Source organism: Bufo gargarizans, chromosome 10 (assembly GCF_014858855.1).
Source record: "Bufo gargarizans isolate SCDJY-AF-19 chromosome 10, ASM1485885v1, whole genome shotgun sequence".
Lineage (NCBI taxonomy): Eukaryota > Metazoa > Chordata > Amphibia > Anura > Bufonidae > Bufo > Bufo gargarizans.
Genome location: NC_058089.1, coordinates 86,604,043 through 86,625,694, shown reverse-complemented (window position 1 = coordinate 86,625,694; position 21,652 = coordinate 86,604,043). Strand labels below are relative to the sequence as shown.

The 21,652-nt window shown below is 46.9% G+C and overlaps 1 protein-coding gene across 6 annotated transcripts in view; it reads right to left on the bottom strand.

Moving 5' to 3' along the window:
• The window catches only part of LOC122920624 (dipeptidase 2-like), a 128,811-nt gene that overhangs the window by 36,338 nt on the left and 70,821 nt on the right, over positions 1-21,652 (bottom strand). For all 6 annotated transcript variants that reach the window (XM_044270276.1, XM_044270275.1, XM_044270278.1 and 3 more), the window contains 2 exons: positions 20,156-20,285; positions 18,210-18,351 (listed from right to left, as the gene is read on the bottom strand). In XM_044270276.1, coding sequence (XP_044126211.1) covers positions 18,210-18,351; positions 20,156-20,285 — 272 coding nt within the window. The remainder of the gene's footprint in view (positions 1-18,209; positions 18,352-20,155; positions 20,286-21,652) is intronic.

Here is a 21,652-nt window from a genome sequence, read left to right as displayed (position 1 = left end):
TGCAGGGATCGAGTCTATCGCAGCGGTCCTGGTACAGAAAGTAGGCTACGAGACCAGACCGCTGGGATACTTCTCCAGGCTGCTTTCGCCCGTCGAACGAGGGTTCGATGAATGCGCCAAGCAATTGGCAGCCATACACTATGCTGTTAAGACCACTGAGCATATTGTTGGCTTCCGGCCCCTCACTTTGCAGACTCCACATTCACCGTTGACCCTTTTACTCCGTGATACTCTCCCTGGAGTCTCCCAACAGAGATTCGGGAGATGGATCATGGATCTCAGCGGCCGGAATCTGCAGGTGGACCACAAGGCCAAGTATGTTCTGTCCCAGTTGCTTAACCTGACTGGAACTGAACATGACTGTGGCCAACCGGTAATGGACGACTCTCCACAGATGTTCAGGACTGACAAGCATCCAGATGACAGAGTCATCTTTGTTGATGGCTCTCGGTTCTATCTGGATGGGGAATATGTCACAGGTTTTGCTGTGCTGGATGAGACCACTGGTACCCAGAGTCTTGTCCGGTTACCGGGTCACATGTCAGCACAGCGGGCAGAGTTGGAGGCTGTTAAAGAGGCTCTGCTTCTTCACCCTCCAGGGAAACGAACTATATATAGCGACAGCTCATATGTAGTTCGCTCCCTCACATTGCACCTGGACGTTTGGAAGAGAAGAGGATTTGTGGACAGCCAAAACAAACCTCTGGCTCATGTGTCAGTCCTGAAGGAGCTGTGGGAGTGGGGTATGGCACACGTGGCGGAAGCAGCCATCATAAAAATCCCGGCGCATCAAAAAGGGGATGAACCTTTGACAATAGGTAACAACCAGGCAGACGAACTGGCAAAACTAGCAGCAGTATCTGGGACCTTTAGGGAACCAGGCACTGAGCCACTGCCCGCATTCCGGATTGCAGCACATACCCATCTGAGTGACAGCCCGGTGTCATTCGAGGAGGAACAAGCTAAGGATCCTCTTCTAATGACACACATCCAAGTACCACAGCATCCCTGGTCCTTACAACAGGGGATCCTGTGTTACGACACCGGTACACAGTCGCTTCCTCTCCCGGTGGTTCCTCAGCATCTGCAAGCAGAGCTGACACGGTTGAACCACCAAATGTTTGGACATCTTGGCCGGAATAAGCTCTTGCCTCTCCTGAGAGACAAATTGTACTGGCCCGGAATGTCCAACACAGTAGAGGAGGTTACGCAACAGTGCCTGGTGTGTGCTCAGGTTAACCCAAGGGCATCTGCCTTGAAGCCAGTGTTACAGCGGGTTCCTCCTGCCGATGGTCCATGGTCCGCTATCCAAATTGATTTCATCGGACCTTTGCCAACTGGGAGTCGTAACTGTCGTTACGCCCTGGTGGTAGTGGATGTCTTCTCGAAGTGGGTAGAAGCCATCCCTACGGTCAATGATTCGGCCTCCACCACTGCCCGTGTTCTCTGGGAACAAGTTCTGTCACGATGGGGGTTACCCAGATTGATAGAATCCGACAGAGGGACCCATTTCACGGGTAAGGTCATGAAAGCGCTTTGTGGTCTCCTAGACATAAAGCAAAGGTTTCATGTCCCTTATCACCCTCAGTCAGCGGGCATCGTAGAGCGGATGAACCGGACCATCAAAACCCGGCTTTCCAAGGCACTGCTGGAGAAAGGTTCCTCTTGGGTAACCTCCCTTCCAGCTGTGCTAATGGGTATCCGAGCCACAGAGGCCTCTAGTACCGGTATCTCCCCATTTGAACTCATGACCGGACGTAAGATGCCCCTATGTCTACCAAACGAACCCCAAGTGTCGGAGCCCACGAAGAACGCCATCGCCAGGGACTTGTTTCTTCAACAGGTTCAGCAGAACCTGAAGGAGTTACTGCCTCATGCAGCTATACGGTTACACAAACCGTATCTACAGGGGGAAACACCTATGCCCTCTGTAGGAGAAATGGTAATGGTGAAAGTCTTTCGTCGGGTCGGCCCATGGGACGCAAACTGGGAAGGACCGTACAAGGTCCTTGAAGTGATGGGGGACACCATGCTGAAGGTACAAAGGCCTATCACGAGCAAGAAGAAATCCCGTAGACGCCAGGAAGTTTTTTGGATTCACATCGACCAGGCCAAAGCCACCCGAGCCTCCCCAACTCAATAACGAAGACCGTTCCGAGTTGGGTGAGGGGGGGGGGGAGAAAATGGCTTGGTGGATCGAAGGTGAATCCGATACACTTATACACATTCCATCTCATTGCAGAACACAAGAGGGAGACACTCCATGGGACCTCACTACCAGGGAAGAGCTAGGCATCCTCTGAATGGGATACGTATCCAGCTTGTGACACTGGTGGTAAGCATGTTGGTGGCAGGCTCAGCCTCTTCAGGGGAGGACCTGGGGACTAATATTGGTATGGCCAGCATATCACTTGATGGACCCGGCCTTTTAATGGTGGAATGTTTGGGTGGCAAAATCCTGGAACCATACGAGCACGTTACCTTTACACCAGGTCAATGGTATCTGTATGGTTTCCAGAGAGAGGGTTTTGCCAACGGTGTAATTCAGCATTATACCCCGGTGGAGAATGTGTCTGCCATACAACATGACTTGCACGCTCTCTGTCTCAAGGAATACAGGCATTTTCAGGACTTGGACCCTGTACCTATCAAATCCTTAAGATGGGTGTCTAGGAATCCACACCTGCACCCTTACCAGCAAGTGAGAGCCAACACTACCTCAGTGTTGTGTACAAAGGAGGGTTTGCTGAGTCCTGAAGATGTCACTGGGGCAGAGTACAGCGGTTGGTATATCCTGAAAGCTACCTTCCTAGGGAAGGATAGCAGAAACGGGTTGAGGGTTAGGACATATTTCGATAGGCCCATTCCGGTAAAAGGCACCCTGAAGGCTTATTGTATGTTGAGGGATTCCCAGATGATTATCACCAGGGAATCCAGTTATGTACAGGGACATGTATCCACAGATTACTTGCGAACCAGCATAATGATGTTAAAGTTAAATTGCAGTGACTCTGATCAGGCCATCTGGAATGATCAGAGTGGTCCGGTAAAACTGGAGGGTTTGTATCGAGCCACAGTTTTAAAGGTACGGACCGATGCCAAGGACCCAAGGTATGCGCAGTTAAAGGGGTCTCCATCCATACGGTCTTTCATGATTACGATCATGAGAGACAACTGCGTTCCTGAGGTGACGGGATACTATTTCGTCACCTATGCCCACTGGGAACAGGATACCCAGATGGTGATGTTAGACACTAATCCCTGGAGGTGGGATTTAGTGTGTAATGGGGTGGACACCCCTACAGTGGATGTATGGATGGATGGTACCCCTATGACTGAGGAATACCGGGGTAGGTATGTGTCTTCCGATTGGACAGACCCCAGAGGCAGGGACATTAACTTTGACATCAATATAGACTGGTTCATTCAAGTGGCCTTTTTGCGAGGCAGCCGACGAAGGGTGCTGGACCTTTACTCAATGGGTCTATCTGTCTCAAACCAAACCCGTAGGGAAACTAGTGTTACAAGCTGGAGAAGACGAACAATGGTATCCATTCAAAGGACGGGGACAGGTCTGTGTTACGGTAGTAAGGGTCCCTTACGAAACAGAAGGTCTCCAACCCGTAAGACCACATTCAGACTCTTGCACCACCCCTATCCATCAATTGGCAGACCCTGTAGCTCCTCAACTGTCATCCCCCTGGAAGATCATCACGGAGGCAAAATTCATCCTGTTTACCTGGAGAATTTCCGTAGATGACTTCCGAGTTGATCACTGGGATCACAGGTGTGAGGAGTTCGTTAGGAACCAAATTGACATGGTAAGAGGTTGGATAGAGGCGGGGCAAGAGGTCAGGAAAGACGACTCTCGACCCAGGAAGAACAGGGGGAGGAGAGACCTGGTGGCTATGGGACTTGGCGGAGGTGCTTTGGGAGTGGGTGCCCTGAACACTATGGATATGGAAGTCCTGAGAAGTAAGCTTGGGGAGGTTGCGCAACACGCCGGGGAAGGATTCAAGACCCAGATTGATGTGGACCACGTCTTAGAGGGTTTACAACACTCGCACATTGATGCCACTACCTCTCTATCTTCTGCTATACGTGAGAAGTTTAGGAGGTTAGTTGTGGGTCTTTTGGAGGAGCAGGATCGGGCTCAGCTTGCTCTGGCGTGTACGCAGGTCCAGAGTGAACTTTCGGACAACCTTAAACATATGGTCACGGCACTTCACAACGGCCACTTCCCATTCAACCTCCGTCAGCGAATAAGTCCACTGATTTCTCCTTTTGCCATTAATCACACCAACTGGTGGGTGGTTCAGTGGCATGGATGTCAAAATTTAACCTGCACTGCTTCGTCCCTGGCACCTGTATCCGGTCGCATCAGACAAGGATACAGTGTCATCAATCTAGGAACGATGATTAACAACCAGACGGTGCTTCATCCCCAGCTCCCCTCGGGCGTTCTAACCTATGAGGAGGGCCATCCCTCTTTGTTTGATACAGAGGGATGTCGGATAAAGGAGAATGCCATCCTCTGTCAGGGTAGTCGGGAGCGGATGCTCAGACACCAGTGTTGGAACACCGAGGGGTCCTGTGAGATGAAGGCCAACCCAATGCCCTCATCCTCTTTGAAATATTTGGGGCAGGGGTATTGGTGTTGGTACCAAGGGAGTGATCCATCATATGCAATTTTTGGGCTTAACTGCACCGAACGAGGAACACTCCGCCCCGGAGCGTACTGCACCCTTAGTCCCGTTTTAGGTTTGAATGTCGCAGAGCAGCAGGGAAGAACCCCAATTACCCCAGAGAAAAGACTTGACATCCGCCCCGATGTTCCTGTAAGACTTCAGAAGATTCCTCTTGGGTTCGGCAAAGAACTTAGACATCTCCTGATGGATTCCAGCCAAGAGGAAGAGATCATACAACGTCTTCGGGAGACGGAGAAGCAAGCCACCATTCAACTCACCCATGACAGAACAAAGATTATCGCGGTTGCCACAGCATTGGACAAGGACTCAAAGGTTTCGTGGTGGGAGAGTCTTTTCGGATACAGTCCTAAGGCAACGTCATTTTTCAATTTATTGATACACCCGGTGATAGTGCTTCTGGTTCTGGTTGGACTCATGTACCTTGGACTATGGTGGATGTATCGGAGAGTCAAGAGACTAACGGACCAACTAAACCAGAACCAGACGGCACTTCATGAAGTCAACCGCCGAAGGCCCAGGGCTTGACTTCACAAGAAGTCCTGAGGCCTAATCACCCAAAGGACAGGACAATTGGACGGAACTCTTGGGTTTGGGGGGTTGGGGGTTATTGTGTAAATAGGTGGTGTGAATGGGGATAGAATAGGGCACGATAGGGACAGGCCCCTCTGGTTGCCATTTGCCACTTTGACCCCTGAACGGTAAGGATCATGAGGGAAAACCTGGATGTGTAGTGTAACGGAGGTATTCCCGTTGTTAGAATTTAGGTACCATGACATCACCTCTATTGAAGAAAGATCTGACCTGCCTCGTAAAGACCGATTCAGCTGTCCATGGGAGAACCGCACCCATCCTTCGATCAAGATGGAACAAGACATGACGCAAAATGGAGACTGAGACTGTAAGGGTGGACCCACTCCAGATTCCTTGGGCGTGGACGACACCTGAAGATCGGCAGCAATTGCCGAGAGACAGCGAGGGTGTGGTCATTCTAAACTTCAGGAGTGACCGACACCGGAAGAATGAGAGAAAGACCAGTCAAAGACTGCGAGGTACAAGCCACTCCGGAAGTCCAGAAAGAGATGACAGTAGGAGGGGCTGACACCGTAACAATCAAGGCAGAAGAGTTCCTGGGAAAAGAAGACGACGGTGTATCCTGTGGATGGAGGAGTCGGTTACAGTGAAGGGCAGGTCAAAGGAAGTCGTTGGGTTAGATGATGTCTAGGTACCTAAGAGACAGGGTGCACTCCGGTTTTCCTGGACCATCACCGAGGATGGGGTTGAAGGGGACAAAGATGCCTCCACCCTTCCCCCCCCATGATATTGTCGTATTTCCGACAACAGGGGGATTGTTGAGGAAGGGTGGAGCGTGTTGTATGGGTGTATGTATGTGTATGTATTGGCGGTGCAGAGGGCGATGTGCGCAGATGTGCCCAGCACCTGTGCCCATCCGCCATCCGATATTCCCCAGGGGCTCATCCATGCCCCTGTGGGAATTCATACAGTGTGGCCCGCGAATACATAAACATATATACATGTGTGTATATATGTGATGTGCCCCTTTAATCTATATATATATATGTGGCCCCTTGATATTGCCCCCTTGATATATATGTGCCCCTTGACATGCCCCCTTGATATATATATGTGCCCCTTGACATGCCCCCTTGAAATATATGTGCCCCCTTGATATTGCCCCCTTTGATATATATGTGCCCCCTTTATGCCCCCATATGTACTGTCCGTTCATATATGCTTATAGATGTGCCCCAAGCATCTATGGGCATATATGCCGGAATCAGTGCTGCCTGCTGGAGGGGTGGAGGAGACCGACAGTTGGACAATCATGTCCAGCGTCGGCCTCTACAAAGGACAGAGGATCAATGAGATCCTCTGCCCTTTGTCACCATCTCCGATCGCGCCGGAGATGGTACACCTAACAGAGACATGGGAACAAAGAGTTCCCATGCCCCTGTGAGTGGCTGGTAGGCGTCCGCTTCACAGGCGGGAGGATCAAAGGATCCCCCCCCCCTGGAAGCGCGCTCCGAGATCCTCGGGCCGGCGCGGTGACGTCACATCACCGCGCCGGCCCACGTGTTCAGGCCGGCCGTGCGCATGCGCACGGCGGCAAAAGGAGGACTGCGAGCGGGCGCCGCCAAGTTTAAATAGGCGGGCGGCGCTCCGCTCAGCAGTCAAAGAGAGCCGGCCGCCCACCTGACCTGGAGGATCATCCCCTGGACTGACGAGCCCCCCTGGACAACGAGCAAGACCCCTAAGTATCTCCTATTAAGCCCCCCCACTATCCCACCAACGATTAACCCCTCAATAACCCCCCACTATCCTATTCCCACCAACGATTCAATAACCCCCCACTATCCTATTTAACCCTTGCCATACCCACATTCCCCTGGCATTAACCCCTGCCATACCCACATCCCCTGGTCATTCCTTTGGTTCCCCTGATTAACCCCTGCCATACCCACATCCCCTGGTAACCCCTGCCATACCCTCATTCCCTTGGTTCCCCTGATAAACCCCTGCCATACCCCCATTCCCTTGGTTATCACCCCTGCATCGGTTTGTGGTCTGCTTTACCCCAGCACGACCCCCGTTAACCCTCGTCGTGCCCCCTAGGGATATAATATTAGTCAGGTGGGTGGGTTGTTAATGTTACTTGTATGTATGTACAGGGGAGCACCCAGGAATTTTGTCTAGGGGGGGTCCGAAAGGCAAAAAAATGTGGCATGTGTAGTGCGCTGTGCTAATTAAATTTTTCAAAGCCCCCTTTATATTTAAAAATGCAGGAAAGGGGTGTAGTGTGTTGCACTGATTCTTTTACTTGGCGATTCTAAAAGCTCTGTAGGAATTATTTTTGGCCCCGCCCATTATTAAAAGCCCCTCCTACATATAATAGGCCACTCCCAACAAACACTGTACAGCTGACATTCTATAGTTGCGGTCTGTCTCTACACATCATACGGAGAGAGGGGAGGTCTGTCCTGGCTGCACTGTCTGCTTCACATTATACAATAGACAGCCGGCTACAGCCAGGAAGCTCCTCCGCTCTCCTCCCTCCCCAGATCCTGCTCAAGGCCTGTGGTTCCCCCCACCATCTGCCACCCGCCCGTGGCCTGCTGCCCCCTTTGACCGTCCTCACCCAGCTCTGAATCCTCCTTCTGCAAATGGCAGGGGGAGGAGCCGGAGCATCTCCTCTCCTACATAGCGCCACCTACCTCTTACATCCAGTGATGTCACCTTTGTTGTAGACGTTCTCTTTCCTCATCTTCTCCATTCAGATCAGACCGCCATAATGATTTTTCAGCCATCTCCCATCTCTGCAGAGGTTAACAAACAGACATTAGTTTCCCACATTTCCATCATCTTCACATCTTCTGTACACCCTTTCCTGCCACCCCCAATACTGTGCCCACTGTGCCCCAATACTATACTGCAGAAACAGTCCCCCTGAAAATACTGTTACCACACAGATAGTGCCCCAATACTATACTGCAGAAACAGTCCCCCTGGAAATACTACTACCACACAGATAGTGCCCCCCTCAACAATTATTGGCACACAGTGCTCTAAAAAAATAACTGCGCCCAAACACTAATAGTATAAAGATAATGTCCCCCAAAAATTATTGTGCTAAGCTGATACAGTGGCAGGGTGCCCCCCAAAGTAACAGGGCTCCCCAAAATAGAAATCATTCTCTGCCAGAGCACACTTAGTAGTAATAATGCCCCTATAGTGCCCATACTAGTAATCATGTTCCTCATAGCCCCCCAGTATTAGCAAAGCTCCGTATAATACCTCCTAGTACTAATAATTCTCCCTAGAATATGACAGTACATGAAATACCCCCGCTTAGTGCCCGCTGTTGAGCTAATGTCCCCATAATGTATGCCAGTATAAAATACCCCTATATAGTGCCCCAGTAAATGCCCTCATAGTGCTCCTCTCCCCCTTCCCCATAGTGTCCCCCATAATATGCCAGTAAAAAATGCCCCTTCTAAGTGCCACCATATGCCCCAATAGTGCTCCTCTCCCCCATAGTGCCAGTAAAAAATGCCCCCTTAGTGCCACCAGATGCCATAATGCCCCCATAATGTGCCAATAAGAATAAAGGCCCCTTTAGAGCCCCCACTTCCCCTTAGTGCCCCCAAATAATGCCCCTATAGTGCCACCAGATGCCCCATAGTGCTCCTCTCCCCCATAATGTGCCAGTAAGAAGTGCCACCCAAAAAAAAAGTACCACCAGATGCTCCATAGTGCCGTTCTCCCCTTTAGTGCCCCCATAGTGCCGTTCTCCCCTTTAGTGCCCCCATAGTGCCAGCTCCCCTTTAGTGCCCCCATAGTGCCGTTCTCCCCTTTAGTGCCCCCATAGTGCCGTTCTCCCCTTTAGTGCCCCCATAGTGCCGTTCTCCCTTTTAGTGCCCCCATAGTGCCAGCTCCCCTTTAGTGCCCCCATAGTGCCGTTCTCCCCTTTAGTGCCCCCATAGTGCCAGCTCCCCTTTAGTGCCCCCATAGTGCCGTTCTCCCCTTTAGTGCCCCCATAGTGCCAGCTCCCCTTTAGTGCCCCCATAGTGCCGTTCTCCCCTTTAGTGCCCCCATAGTGCCAGCTCCCCTTCAGTGCCCCCATAGTGCCGTTCTCCCCTTTTGTGCCCCCATAGTGCTGTTCTCTCCTTTAGTGCCCCCATAGTGCCAGCTCCCCTTTAGTGCCCCCATAGTGCCGTTCTCCCCTTTAGTGCCCCCATAGTGCCATCTCCCCTTTAGTGCCCCCATAGTGCCGTTCTCCCCTTTAGTGCCCCCATAGTGCCAGCTCCCCTTTAGTGCCCCCATAGTGCCGTTCTCCCCTTTAGTGCCCCCATAGTGCCAGCTCCCCTTTAGTGCCCCCATAGTGCCAGCTCCCCTTTAGTGCCCCTATAGTGCCGTTCTCCCCTTTAGTGCCCCCATAGTGCCAGCTCCCCTTTAGTGCCCCCATAGTGCCGTTCTCCCCTTTAGTGCCCCCATAGTGCCAGCTCCCCTTCAGTGCCCCCATAGTGCCGTTCTCCCCTTTTGTGCCCCCATAGTGCTGTTCTCCCCTTTAGTGCCCCCATAGTGCCAGCTCCCCTTTAGTGCCCCCATAGTGCCGTTCTCCCCTTTAGTGCCCCCATAGTGCCAGCTCCCCTTTAGTGCCCCCATAGTGCCGTTCTCCCCTTTAGTGCCCCCATAGTGCCAGCTCCCCTTTAGTGCCCCCATAGTGCCAGCTCCCCTTTAGTGCCCCTATAGTGCCGTTCTCCCCTTTAGTGCCCCCATAGTGCCAGCTCCCCTTTGGTGCCCCCATAGTGCCAGCTCCCCCCCTCCAAAAAAACAACAACAAAAAATACACTGATACTTACCTCCAGCAGCCTCTTCCGGTCTGTGTCCCTGCTGTGTGCTGCCCGGCTCAGGCAGCACGATGATGACGTCATCGCGCTGCTAGAGCCGGCCTCTGATAGGCTGCAGGCATTAGTGCCTGCGGCCTATCAGAAGAACAGGGGAGGGACACGCCTCTCCCTCCCCTGCTCTGCCGCAGCACAGCCATCTATATCGCTGTCCTAAGGACAGCGATATAGATGCATTAGATATGGAGATGAGCGCTTCCACAATGGAAGCGCTCATCTCCTACGGCCCCCCACCACCGCCGCCGCAAATGCCCGCAATTTACATCCAGGGCCGCGCCGCCTGTGGTGCGGCCCTGGAGGATGAAAAAAAAAATTTGGGCTGGTTGTTCTAGGGGGGGGGGTCCAGACCCGCTGGACCCCCCCTGTAGGTGCGCCACTGTGTATGTATGTATTGTATAGTTAGTTTGTGGGTGGAATTTGGGAACGTGTAGAGTAGTTAAGTACTGTATATTTAGTGTTGTGTTGACAGTATTGTGTGCGTAGTGTATTGTAAAAAATACTGTGTTACTTGTACCCTTTGTGTAGTGTGTACTTGTTAGCGGTAGTAAGTAAGGCGCATGCAGCTAGTATAGTGATTAGTGTAAGGCATAGCGAAGATATTGTGTAATTATTGTTATATAAAGGCATAAATAGGCGGAGTCATCACTAGACGGCTCCTCCTATTTAGGAATATTAATTATCGATATTCGCATAATATTGGTGATTAATATTCCCCCTTTACATCTACTATGAGGGAGCACATATCTGGGCATAACCACTGTGAACGAGGCACAATGCTGGCATACCTACTGTGTAGTGGCATAAAGGGGGAATAATTACTATGTGGGGCATTTAGGTGACTGGGTGGGATTAGGTGTTTAGTTATGTTTTGGGTGGAGTTAGAGGCGTGGCCTAATGCAGAAAACATTTGTCGCAAGGACGTACTAATCAGAGTTGGGAAGATGTTTATGAATAGATGTATCTATTGGAGTTGCGAAGATTGTTTTGAACAGGCGTATCTATCAAAGTTGGGAAGATGGTTTAAATGGATGTATCTGTCGGAGTTGGGAAGATGGTTTATGGATGTATCTGTCGGAGTTGGGAAGATGGTTTATGGATGTATCTGTCGGAGTTGGGAAGATGGTTTATGGATGTATCTGTCGGAGTTGGGAAGGTGGTTATGAACATATGTATCTATCAGAATCAGGAAGGTGGTTATGAACGGATGTATCTATCAGAATCAGGAAAGTGGTTATGAACGGATGTATTTATCAAAGTTGGGAAAATGGTTATGAGTAGATGTACAGTGATGCTTGAAAGTTTGTGAACCCTTTAGAATTTTCTATATTTCTGCATAAATTAAACTTTAAACTACATCAGATTTTCACACAAGTCCTTAAAGTAGATAAAGATAACAAAATCGAATGAGTCGAAAATATTAGACTTAGTCATTTATTTATTGAGGAAAACGATCAAATATCACATAATTTCTGACAAGTGGGTCTACTGTGGAAACACGCTCCACATGGAAGCGCGATTTCCCGTTATGGACGCTGCTCCTGTGACATGGGTGCACGCGCCACAGGGCATTATAATGATTTATAACGCTGTGGGTCTCTGCCTGACCTCAACTGTAATGATTTGTATGTAATGCCGTGCGGTCCTGTCACAGGAGCAGTGTCCATAACAGGAAATCATGCTCCCACACGAAGCGCGTTTCCCACAGTAGACACACTCATCTGAAATTAGCTTTAGGATTTGCAGCTAATTTGAAGGTGTTTTCAATCAATGGGTTGACAATCCGGTGTGAGTAGGTGACCTGTTTAAAGGGGTTGTCCAGGTTCAGAGCTGAACCCGGACATACCCAGAATACCCAGGCAGCCCCCCTGACAAGAGCATCGGAGCAGTTCATGCTCCAATGCTCTCCTTTGCCCTGCGCTGAATGGGGTAGGCAAAGGCATTTTGTGGAGTTCCGGTGACGTACCAGACGGAGGCTTCGATCCAGCAGTGAGCCCGGTGACGTCACTGGTACTGATGGGCGGGCTTTAGCGCTGCCCTAGCCTGTAAAACGACTAGGGCAGCGCTAAAGCCCACCTATCACAGCCGGTCACTGAACACACTGCTGGGCGGAAGCTTCTGCCCGGCAGTGTGTTATAGTAAATAAAAGAGCCCTTGCCCTGCACGATGCTGCGCAGGGCAAGGGAGAGCATCAGAGCATGAGCTGCTCCGATGCTCAAGTCAGGGGGGGGTTGCCTTGGTGAAATAATGGGTATGTCCGGGTTCAGCTCTGAACCTGGACAACCCCTTTAATTTAAACATCAGGGATCTATCAAAGTCTGATCTTCACAACACATGTTTGGGGTAGTGTATCATGACAGGAACAAAGAGGAGTTGTTAAAGCTCATCAGGCTGGAAAACATTACAAAACCATTTCTGAAGAGTTTGGACTCTACCAATCCATCAAATCAGGAAGCGTTTCTTCCTGACAATTGCCTGCTCGTCCATGCAGCGATCTCCTCCACAGTATGAGGAGAAGCAATCGCTAATGCCATCGCTCGCCCCCATACAAGCAGTAGAGCGTGATTAGAGAGCACAATCTGCTGCCAGCAAATGATTTTTGTGACTGCATCAAAGATGCGATTATTTGATGATTGAGCATTTGCTCGCTCATCAGGCAATCAGCGGCACCTATACAAAGGCAGACCATCGCTAACGAGCGTTCCTACAATTGCTTGTTAGTGATTATCTGGCCGAGGCCAGTGTAATACAGTCCTAAGCACACAAGTCTTCTACTAAAGAATGGTTAAAGAAGAATACAATTAAAGATTTGGAATGGCCAAGTGAAAATCCTGACCTTAATTCAATAGAAATGTGTAAGGACCTGAAGTGAGCATTTCAAGGGAGGAAATCAGGCAAGAAATGGGCAAAAATTTCTCCAAGCCGATGTGTAGGACCAATCAACAGTTAACAAAAATGTTTAGTGGCAGTTATTGCTGCACAAGGGGGTCACACCAGATACTGAAAGCAAAGGTTCACATAGGTTTTGCCTCTCACAGATATTGGATCATTTTCCTCAATAAATAAATTACTAGTCTAATATTTTTTTACTCACCTGTTTGATTAGGTTAACTTTTTCTACATTTAGGACTTGCATGAAAATCTGATCAAATTTATGAAGGGGAGAGAAGTCAGTGTATATCAAGTTCTCTCACCTCGTTGCATAAGACGGGCTCCATAGAAGTCTAGGGCCCTTCCTGATCCCGTTACCACCAGTGAGGAGAGAGCGCGCGGTGGGAGCCTCAGCACTCAGACCCCCATCGATCACACCTTTTGATATGTCTGTATGGCATATCAAAAGTTATGTGAAAAGTTAGTGACGCTTTAAATCCTTATTTATGAAGAGAATTGAATGGTTTCTAGCGTCAGAAACGGCCTATTGTTATGTTTTTTTGTTATACAAATTTTGAAAAATGTAAGTCTAAAATGTTTTTTTCAATAATGAAGATTTCATCCTGAGCCCTCGAGTACGACTCTATTCATATCTGCATCAGAGTTTCTGTTCAATGTTTTTGACGATAAAAATAGCATTGCATGCAGTGATATGTTTCAAGTCAGGACGATGGAAACTTCAGTGGAAGCGAACCTGCTCTACTTTGAGTCCATCAGTCACCAAGTGTCTGTTGCATGCTACATTGTGGTTTTTCGCTTGTATGGATTACACAGATCAGATGTGAACACAGCTAACATTTCCTGTTTTGTTGGTAATACTATACAGCTTGTGCAGTGTACACATGGACAGGGTTAGCAATCATCTCATTAGCATTAAGCAGGATTACAGTGAAAGATAACATTGTGGTTCCATAATTTTTTTTTCTGTACTTGATCTGGAGAAACATATGCCATTAATTTAAAGAAATTAATTGTATTTGTTTGAGGTATGTTTCATAAGGCCAGAATGCCTTTCTGTTCGACCGCCTCAGTCTGTATCCACTCTAACCAACAAAAAAGAATATATATGCTCAGACTTCAAATGTTGACTGTCGTCAGGAGTTACACGGGTTGTCCCATATCAATAACTATGGCATATGGCTAGGATATGCCACATATATCACATAGGTGCAGATCCCTCCTCTAGGAACAGCTCCTATGTCCAGAACGAGACCCCTGAAGTGAAGGAAAGCACACTTTCCCATTCACTGCAATGGAATTGTCAAAAATAGCTAAGCCAGCGTGGATGTGTTTGGAATTCCAATAGTGGTGAATAGGTGAATGGAGAGTGACTGCGCATGCATGGCTGCTCTCTCTTCACTTCGGGTACTCAGTTCTGGAGATAGGAGTGGATCCCAGAGGTGGAATCCCTACCTATCTGACATTTTTGGCATATCCTAGGCCAGTGATGGTGAACCTTTTAGATACCGAGTACCCAAACTGAATGAATGTCAGGAAAAGTCTAAGGCATATTGGTACACCATAGACTTTTTCCAGGGTGTGGGTGCCCACGGAGAAGGCTCTGAGTGCCGCCTCTGGCACCCGTGCCATAGGTTCACCACCACTGCCCTAGCAATATGCCATAAATGTTAAGATGAGACAACCATATATTAAGATCAACTTGGACCTAGTTCCTTAAAAATGGTAATTGATGGTATCTACTTGGGAAGATTATTGTGTGGACTGTGTTTTTCGTGTCACTACTAAGTTCCATTCTTAAAGGGCTTCTGTCACCCCACTTTTTTTTTTTGTGTGTACTTATAATCCCTATACTGCGATTTATCCATACATAATGTGATTAATCATTTTGGTTCAGTAGATTTAGCTAAAAACGTACTTTTATAATATGTAAATTACCTGTCTACCAGCAAGTAGGGCGGCTACTTGCTGGTAGCAGCCGCATCCTCCTATCATAAAGACGCCCCCTCCGCATGTTGATTGACAGGGCCAGGGAACGGGATCGTTCTCTGCTGGCCCTATTTGCATTCAAAATCTGGCGCCTGCGCCGTACCTGTCTTCAATTGGCACAGGCGTACTGAGAGGCGGACAATGCGCCTGCACCGATGACGTCACATCTACACCCGGCGCAGGCGCATTGAGGATGGAGCGCCGAGCGAGCGTCCGCCTCTCAGTGCACCTGCGCCGACTGAAGACAGGTATGGCGCAGGTGCCAGATTTTGAATGCAAACAGGGCCAGCAGAGAACGATCCCGTTCCCTGGCCCTGTCAATCAACATGCGGAGGGGGCGTCATTATGATAGGAGGATGCGGCTGCTACCAGCAAGTAGCCGCCCTACTTGCTGGTAGACAGGTAATTTACATATTATAAAAGTACGTTTTTAGCTAAATCTACTGAACCAAAATGATTAATCATATTATGTATGGATAAATCGCAGTATAGGGATTATAAGTACACAAAAAAATATATATATTGTGATTTTTTCCCTTTTTTATTTTTCCCTTTTTTATCTTTTTTCATTTATTTTATTACTGTATATGGTTTTTATAACTATTTGGATTTTAATATTAACATATATTGAATAAATATTTACATTTCTATATACTGTATATGGTACGTTTCCTTGCAACAGCCAGAAGTGTGCCTTCCACACTATTTGCTTTTTTCAACACAAAAAAAAATACCTCCCTGTTAGTGACCCCAGTAGAGCCAATGTCCACAGAGTGCCCTTATGTGTTCCAATGACCCGTACTGTGTGCCACTAAAAAAAACACTTAGTGCCCCCAGTTGAGCTTAGGTGCCCATAGGGCCCCTATAATTTATGCCAGTATAAAATACTCCTATATAGTGCCCCCATAGTGCTCCTCCATAATGTGCCAGTATAAAATGCCCCTATAGACTGCCCCACATAGAAGCCCCTATAATGCTCCGCTTCCCCCTTTCCCATAATGGCACCAAAATGGGTGCCAGTATTAAATGCCCCTATATAATGCCCCCATAGTGCTCCATTCCCCCCCCACTTCTCCATAGTCCCCCCCATAATGTGTGCCAGTATATAGGGCCCCCAGTAGATGCCCCCATAGTGCAACTCCCCCCCACTTTTCCATAGTGCCCCCCATAATGTGTGTCAGTATATAGGGCCCCAGTAGATGCCCCCATAGTACTCCTTCCCCCCCACTTCTCCATAGTGCCCCCCATAATGTGTGCCGGTATATAGGGACCCCAGAAGATGCCCCCATGGTGCCCCCCCCCACTTCTCCATAGTGCCCCCCATAATGTGTGTCAGTATATAGGGCCCCAGTAGATGCCCCCATAGTACTCCTTCCCCCCCCCACCTTTCTCCATAGTGCCCCCCATAATGTCTGCCGGTATATAGGGACCCCAGACGATGCCCCCATAGTGCCCCCCACTTCTCCATAGTGGCCCCATAATGTGTGCCAGCATATAGGGTCCCACTAGATGTCTCCATAGTGCCCCCCATAATGTGCCAGTTTATAGGGCCCCCCACCCCCCTTCTTGCCATACTATACTAAAAATTATAAAAACAATAAACTTGATAACTTACCTCCATGCTGCTTTCAGTGATGTGATGCAGGCCTCTTCTGGCCTGTGTCCAACACTGTACGGCTCAGGCGGTGCAATTACATCATCGCACCGGCCTCTGATAGGCTGCAGGCCTAGTGCCTGTAGCCTATCAGAGGAACGGGCTAGGGAGACGCCCCTCCCCTGCCCCGCCGCACCATTCATCTGTATTGTTGTCCTGGGGACAGCGATACAGATGAATATAGAGATGAGCACTTCTCCAATTGAAGCACTCATCATCACTTCTGCTGCCCTGCCGTTGATAAAAAGGGCCCTCCTCCCGCACTGGGCCCCTGTGCATTTAAACAGGCTACACAAGCGGTATATCCGCCCCTGAGTCTTAGGAGACCTCCTAGTTTGATACATGACTTTTCAAGACAATATGGGCACTTTCGGTTTGGGTCAAATTGATTGAGACCAAATTGAATCTGACAGACAATTCACTCAAATTGGACTTGAAACAAATTTTGTGAAATTTGCTTATCTCTACATATCACCTATCTAATGTTGAACTGGAGTGCCTCGGGCCCACCAGTAAAATTAAGTTTGTGCCCCCACTGTACAGCTACATTCAAATATTACCAGACCTCCCTTCACAAATCCCTAAAACTGACTTCTGACTGTTCTGTCCTGCAAACCATCTCAATATCTTGTTGACCTAATCTTCTTTAGGACTAGTGCCCCCTTATCTATGCCTGTTGACCACCGCAAATATGGTGATTCTCATCCTATCAGCTCCCCACGAGATAGGCAGTGAGGAGTGCTCACTACTCATAAGAAACCAGGAAGTGGGAGTCAAGCATGGGGGATAAGAGCAAACTGCAAAAGAGGTACATTTAGAAAGAGGAATGGGAGCTAGAGTGATTGATGAAGATAAACGTAAGTAGCACAAACCCTTTATTAAATAATTATTTTGTTTGATACTTTATAGCACTATAAGTTAGTTCTATAGTCTTCTGAAGTGTTACCCAATTCTCAGATTTAGGCAAAGTTACATACTTCCTATTCATACTAGGTACACATCTATTGTGCAAGCTCTTGAGACAAACCATAGTGGTGGCACTTTCAGGCAGTTAAGGGTACGTACATATGACACAGTCATATCGCAGTTGCGATGTGGCCGTGCTACGTACTAGCACTGCGAGCTGCAGCAGGCGCTAATTAAACTAATTAAGACCTTGCTGTTTAGTTGGTGTCTATTGCTAATGGCCCCACAATATTGCAGGTTCGGTCATAAACAATGTAGACCAACTAAACAGCGCAGTCCTAATTAGTTTATATAGAGCCTGCTGCAGCCCATCGTGTGGTCTTGCCCTAATAGTGAGTGTGAAATATAAATTGGGGATTTTCAAACAAACCAGGTAGTTTTTGGATTAGTTGTCCCAGTCAAACTCCAGAGGTAGTCTTCATAACACTGGCATTTTCTAAAGTACAGAACATAAAATCGCCTTTGTCTGTTGTTTCTACCTCCTGTATGGCTATAGTTGCACATTTAGTTCATTTGAATGGACTTGCACAACATGTAAAACAGAATTGGAAGAGAGAAACATAGTTTTATATTATACATTACCATGGAGTATTGCATGTGTGAGTGAGGGTCAAATATCTGGCTCCAAGGTCATAGAACATCCTAAGAGCTGCCAAGCTGCTGTCTATGATGTGCCCTCCTTCCAAACCAATAAGACAGGCAATCTTTTTGGTGTTTATAATACCTAATAGGGGGGAAAAAAACAAGAATTATATATATAGAAACAAACTTTTAGACTAAAAAAATATTGCTCAGAGAAAAATAGCAAGCAATAAAACTCAGAAAACATCAAGGATTAGATTTAGCTTGCACTGGTGTCTTAAGCTGGTCTTTAAAATCCCCTGCGCTGCCAGAGGATGCAACCAAATTATAACGAGGCGCAGGCGTCATGATAAAATAGGTGCATCCTCTGGCAGTCCATGTGCCAGAATGAAATCTTTGGCAACTTAGAACGTCTGTCTTCATTTGCACCAGAAAACTGTCACAAATGAAGATAAATGTGCGGGGCCCGATGGCCATGGCCCTTTCCCACATCCCTTTTCGGCGAAGTGGCGGGGGTGGCAAGAAATGCTACTTGCTACCAATTTTATTGCAAGTGTTGTTTAAAAAGTGGCAAACACATGGTTTACAACTTTTTTACACCAAAAAAGTGGCATAAGAAGATGATAAATCTCCTCCCTCCAGTCAAAGCAGAAGGAAACTGTAGAGATCAAAAGTCACAGTGTGGGTAAAACCAGTAAACTTTCTACTGGGCACCAGGGAGAAAATATAATAATCTACTAGATAATCATAGACTGAATACTTTATTTAGTCAGGATTAAGTCCCATGCCCATTGATGATAGAGGCAGTGGATACTTCCCACCAGGGAAAGGCTGAGAGCTATTCACAAAGATGTGGTCAAATATCAGCAAGGCATGTATGCTCATGGAAATGTCTTGAAAAATCTATTCCAGTCTGTAGCCACCACAACATACTGTAAATCATTAAAAAGACGGGCTGTCTATGTAGAACATAGACATGTTGGACCTTCCAGAGGGGGACAGACATATCTTTTTGCTGATCTCTGTTCAGTTGATTGATGGAGAATTTGAAGAACTAAAAAAGGGATTTTAAATCAGTTTTTTGTTTTTTTTTAAACCAGATGAACCCGTTAAAATTTCATACATAAGGTATAATTTCAGGCTTACTGAAATTTTAAGATCATCTTTACATGATAAAGATTTGTTGCAAAAATGTATGTGACCTACATCTAATAAGATAATTTACTACAGGGACCAAATTGATCTACTCGACTTACAGATGTACCATGTTAGAATTTTTGAGAATATAAAGTGGAAATTGACGGCCCCAGTTTAGCAATCTATACTTTATAATCCTTCTGACCTTGTAATACAATCACTTCCTGGTGAGCACGTGATACACTTGTGTTTATATACAGCAGCCAATCAGAGGAGGCAGAGTTGTAGGTAGGAGGGATAAAGCAGTGGCATGAACCAATGATAAGATAGGAGGTGTGACTACATCAGACTCCTTGTGGGCAGTGTACTAAGCGGCAGTCATAGATCACGGCTCAGCTCTAATAGCAGGTAACTATTCCCTAAAGGGCTCATGTACATGAACGTATTTTCTTTCTGTGTCTGTTCCATTTTTTTGAGGACCATATGCAGAACCATTCATTTCAATGGATCTGCAAAAAAAAACACGGAAGTTACTTAGTGTGCATTCCGTTTCTGTATGTCCATATTTCCGTTCCGCAAAAAAATTGAACATGTCCTATTATTGTCCGCATAACGGATGAGGATAGGACTGTTCTATTAGGGGCCAGCTGTTCTGTTTTGCAAAATACGGAATGCACACAGACTCCATCTGTATTTTTTGCGGATCCGTATTTTGCGGACTCCAAAATACATACGGTCGTGTGCATGAGGCCTTAGATAGTGACCTTCTGATCATTTTTGAGACCATAACAGTTACCTGAAACACTCACCTTGGGATGAAGTAACAAACTCCAATTCTTCATATTCATTACACATCCTCTTGATAACATCAATCTGTTCCAAGGCCAGCCTTACCGCATCTTTATCCTGAGCACCGCACAAAACATACGCTGACCAGAACTAGATGAAACACAATTTTTAGAGTATGTCATCTTCAATGTAACTTATACATTTGCATATCAAGTACTGTATGCCTCTTGGAACTGTTGCATAGATCTGGATTACCCAGAAAAAGTACGCACAGTGGTGAAACCAGTAATCTATCACTTTTTTCACAGTTTACAAAATTAACCGTTTTCAATAAACTGATTTACAAAGATGATGTACTGTATGTGTAGAAAAATAGAATTTAGCTTTTTGCATACTATTGTCAAAAATGGAGCCAAATTCACTGATGAACACCAGATGCCCAAACCAGCGCACAGTGGACATATAAACAATGGCATACCGTGCCGCCTATTGGAGTGTACCATGAAGCTGTACATTGGTTACTGCGACTTCTCTGAACGGATCCTGTGCCCATACACACATTGTGTCTGCAATTCATACTGACATGTCCAAGGTGTACATGCTATATTAACTTTGCTATGTGTGCATGAAACTACAGTATTTATTCTCGCATCTTTAAACTCACTGTAAAACAGATGTGAATGCAAATTCGGCTTGTACAGTATATAGTGCCAACATCATATCTAAATTATTGCGTAAGGTTTTAAAAAATTTGGCAGAGGAAAAAGCTGTTTCAGTTGAAGCAAAGTTTTTATGAATCTTATTTTGTACTGATAGAACCCCAGCCACCATATTTCACATTATTTACTATTCTAATTTAAATTTGCAATTGCATCATTTGTATTTGTAAAATTGTAGCATGAGGATATGGTTTTGAGACATGTTCCCCACTGAACGTACTGTAAAAAAAAACGCTGCCTATGTGTTTTCTTCAAAATAAACATGTTGATGAACTAAAATTTTACATGGAAAAACTCTTTAAAAAAAAGTGGGACATGCCATTCTCTGTTTAATAGTGGCTTTAATTCAAAACATTGAGCCATCTGTTTCTCGGCATCCTCCCTACCAATTCCTCGTCGCCCACTCCATTCCTTCTAAATATTTGTGCAGTGATATACAAAATGTTAAACAAAGTCCAAATATTGTCTATTACTGCATATTTATCATATGAATATTCTATGTTTTTCTAAACAATATAATGCTGAACTTGGGTAAACATATGACGTTACATTCCAATTGTACTGATCTAAGTGCTACAATATGACTGCCCCAATCTGAATACTACAATACGACTGTCACTGCACCGACAGGAAAAGGAAAAACTAAAATTTGGCATGGGCATGGGTATTCAGACCCTTTGCTATGACACCTTACATTTAGTTCTGGGGCCTCCTATTTCTCTGGATCACCTTTGAGATGTTTCTGATTGGAGTCCACCTGTGGTAAATTCAGTTGACTGGATATGATTTGGAAAGACG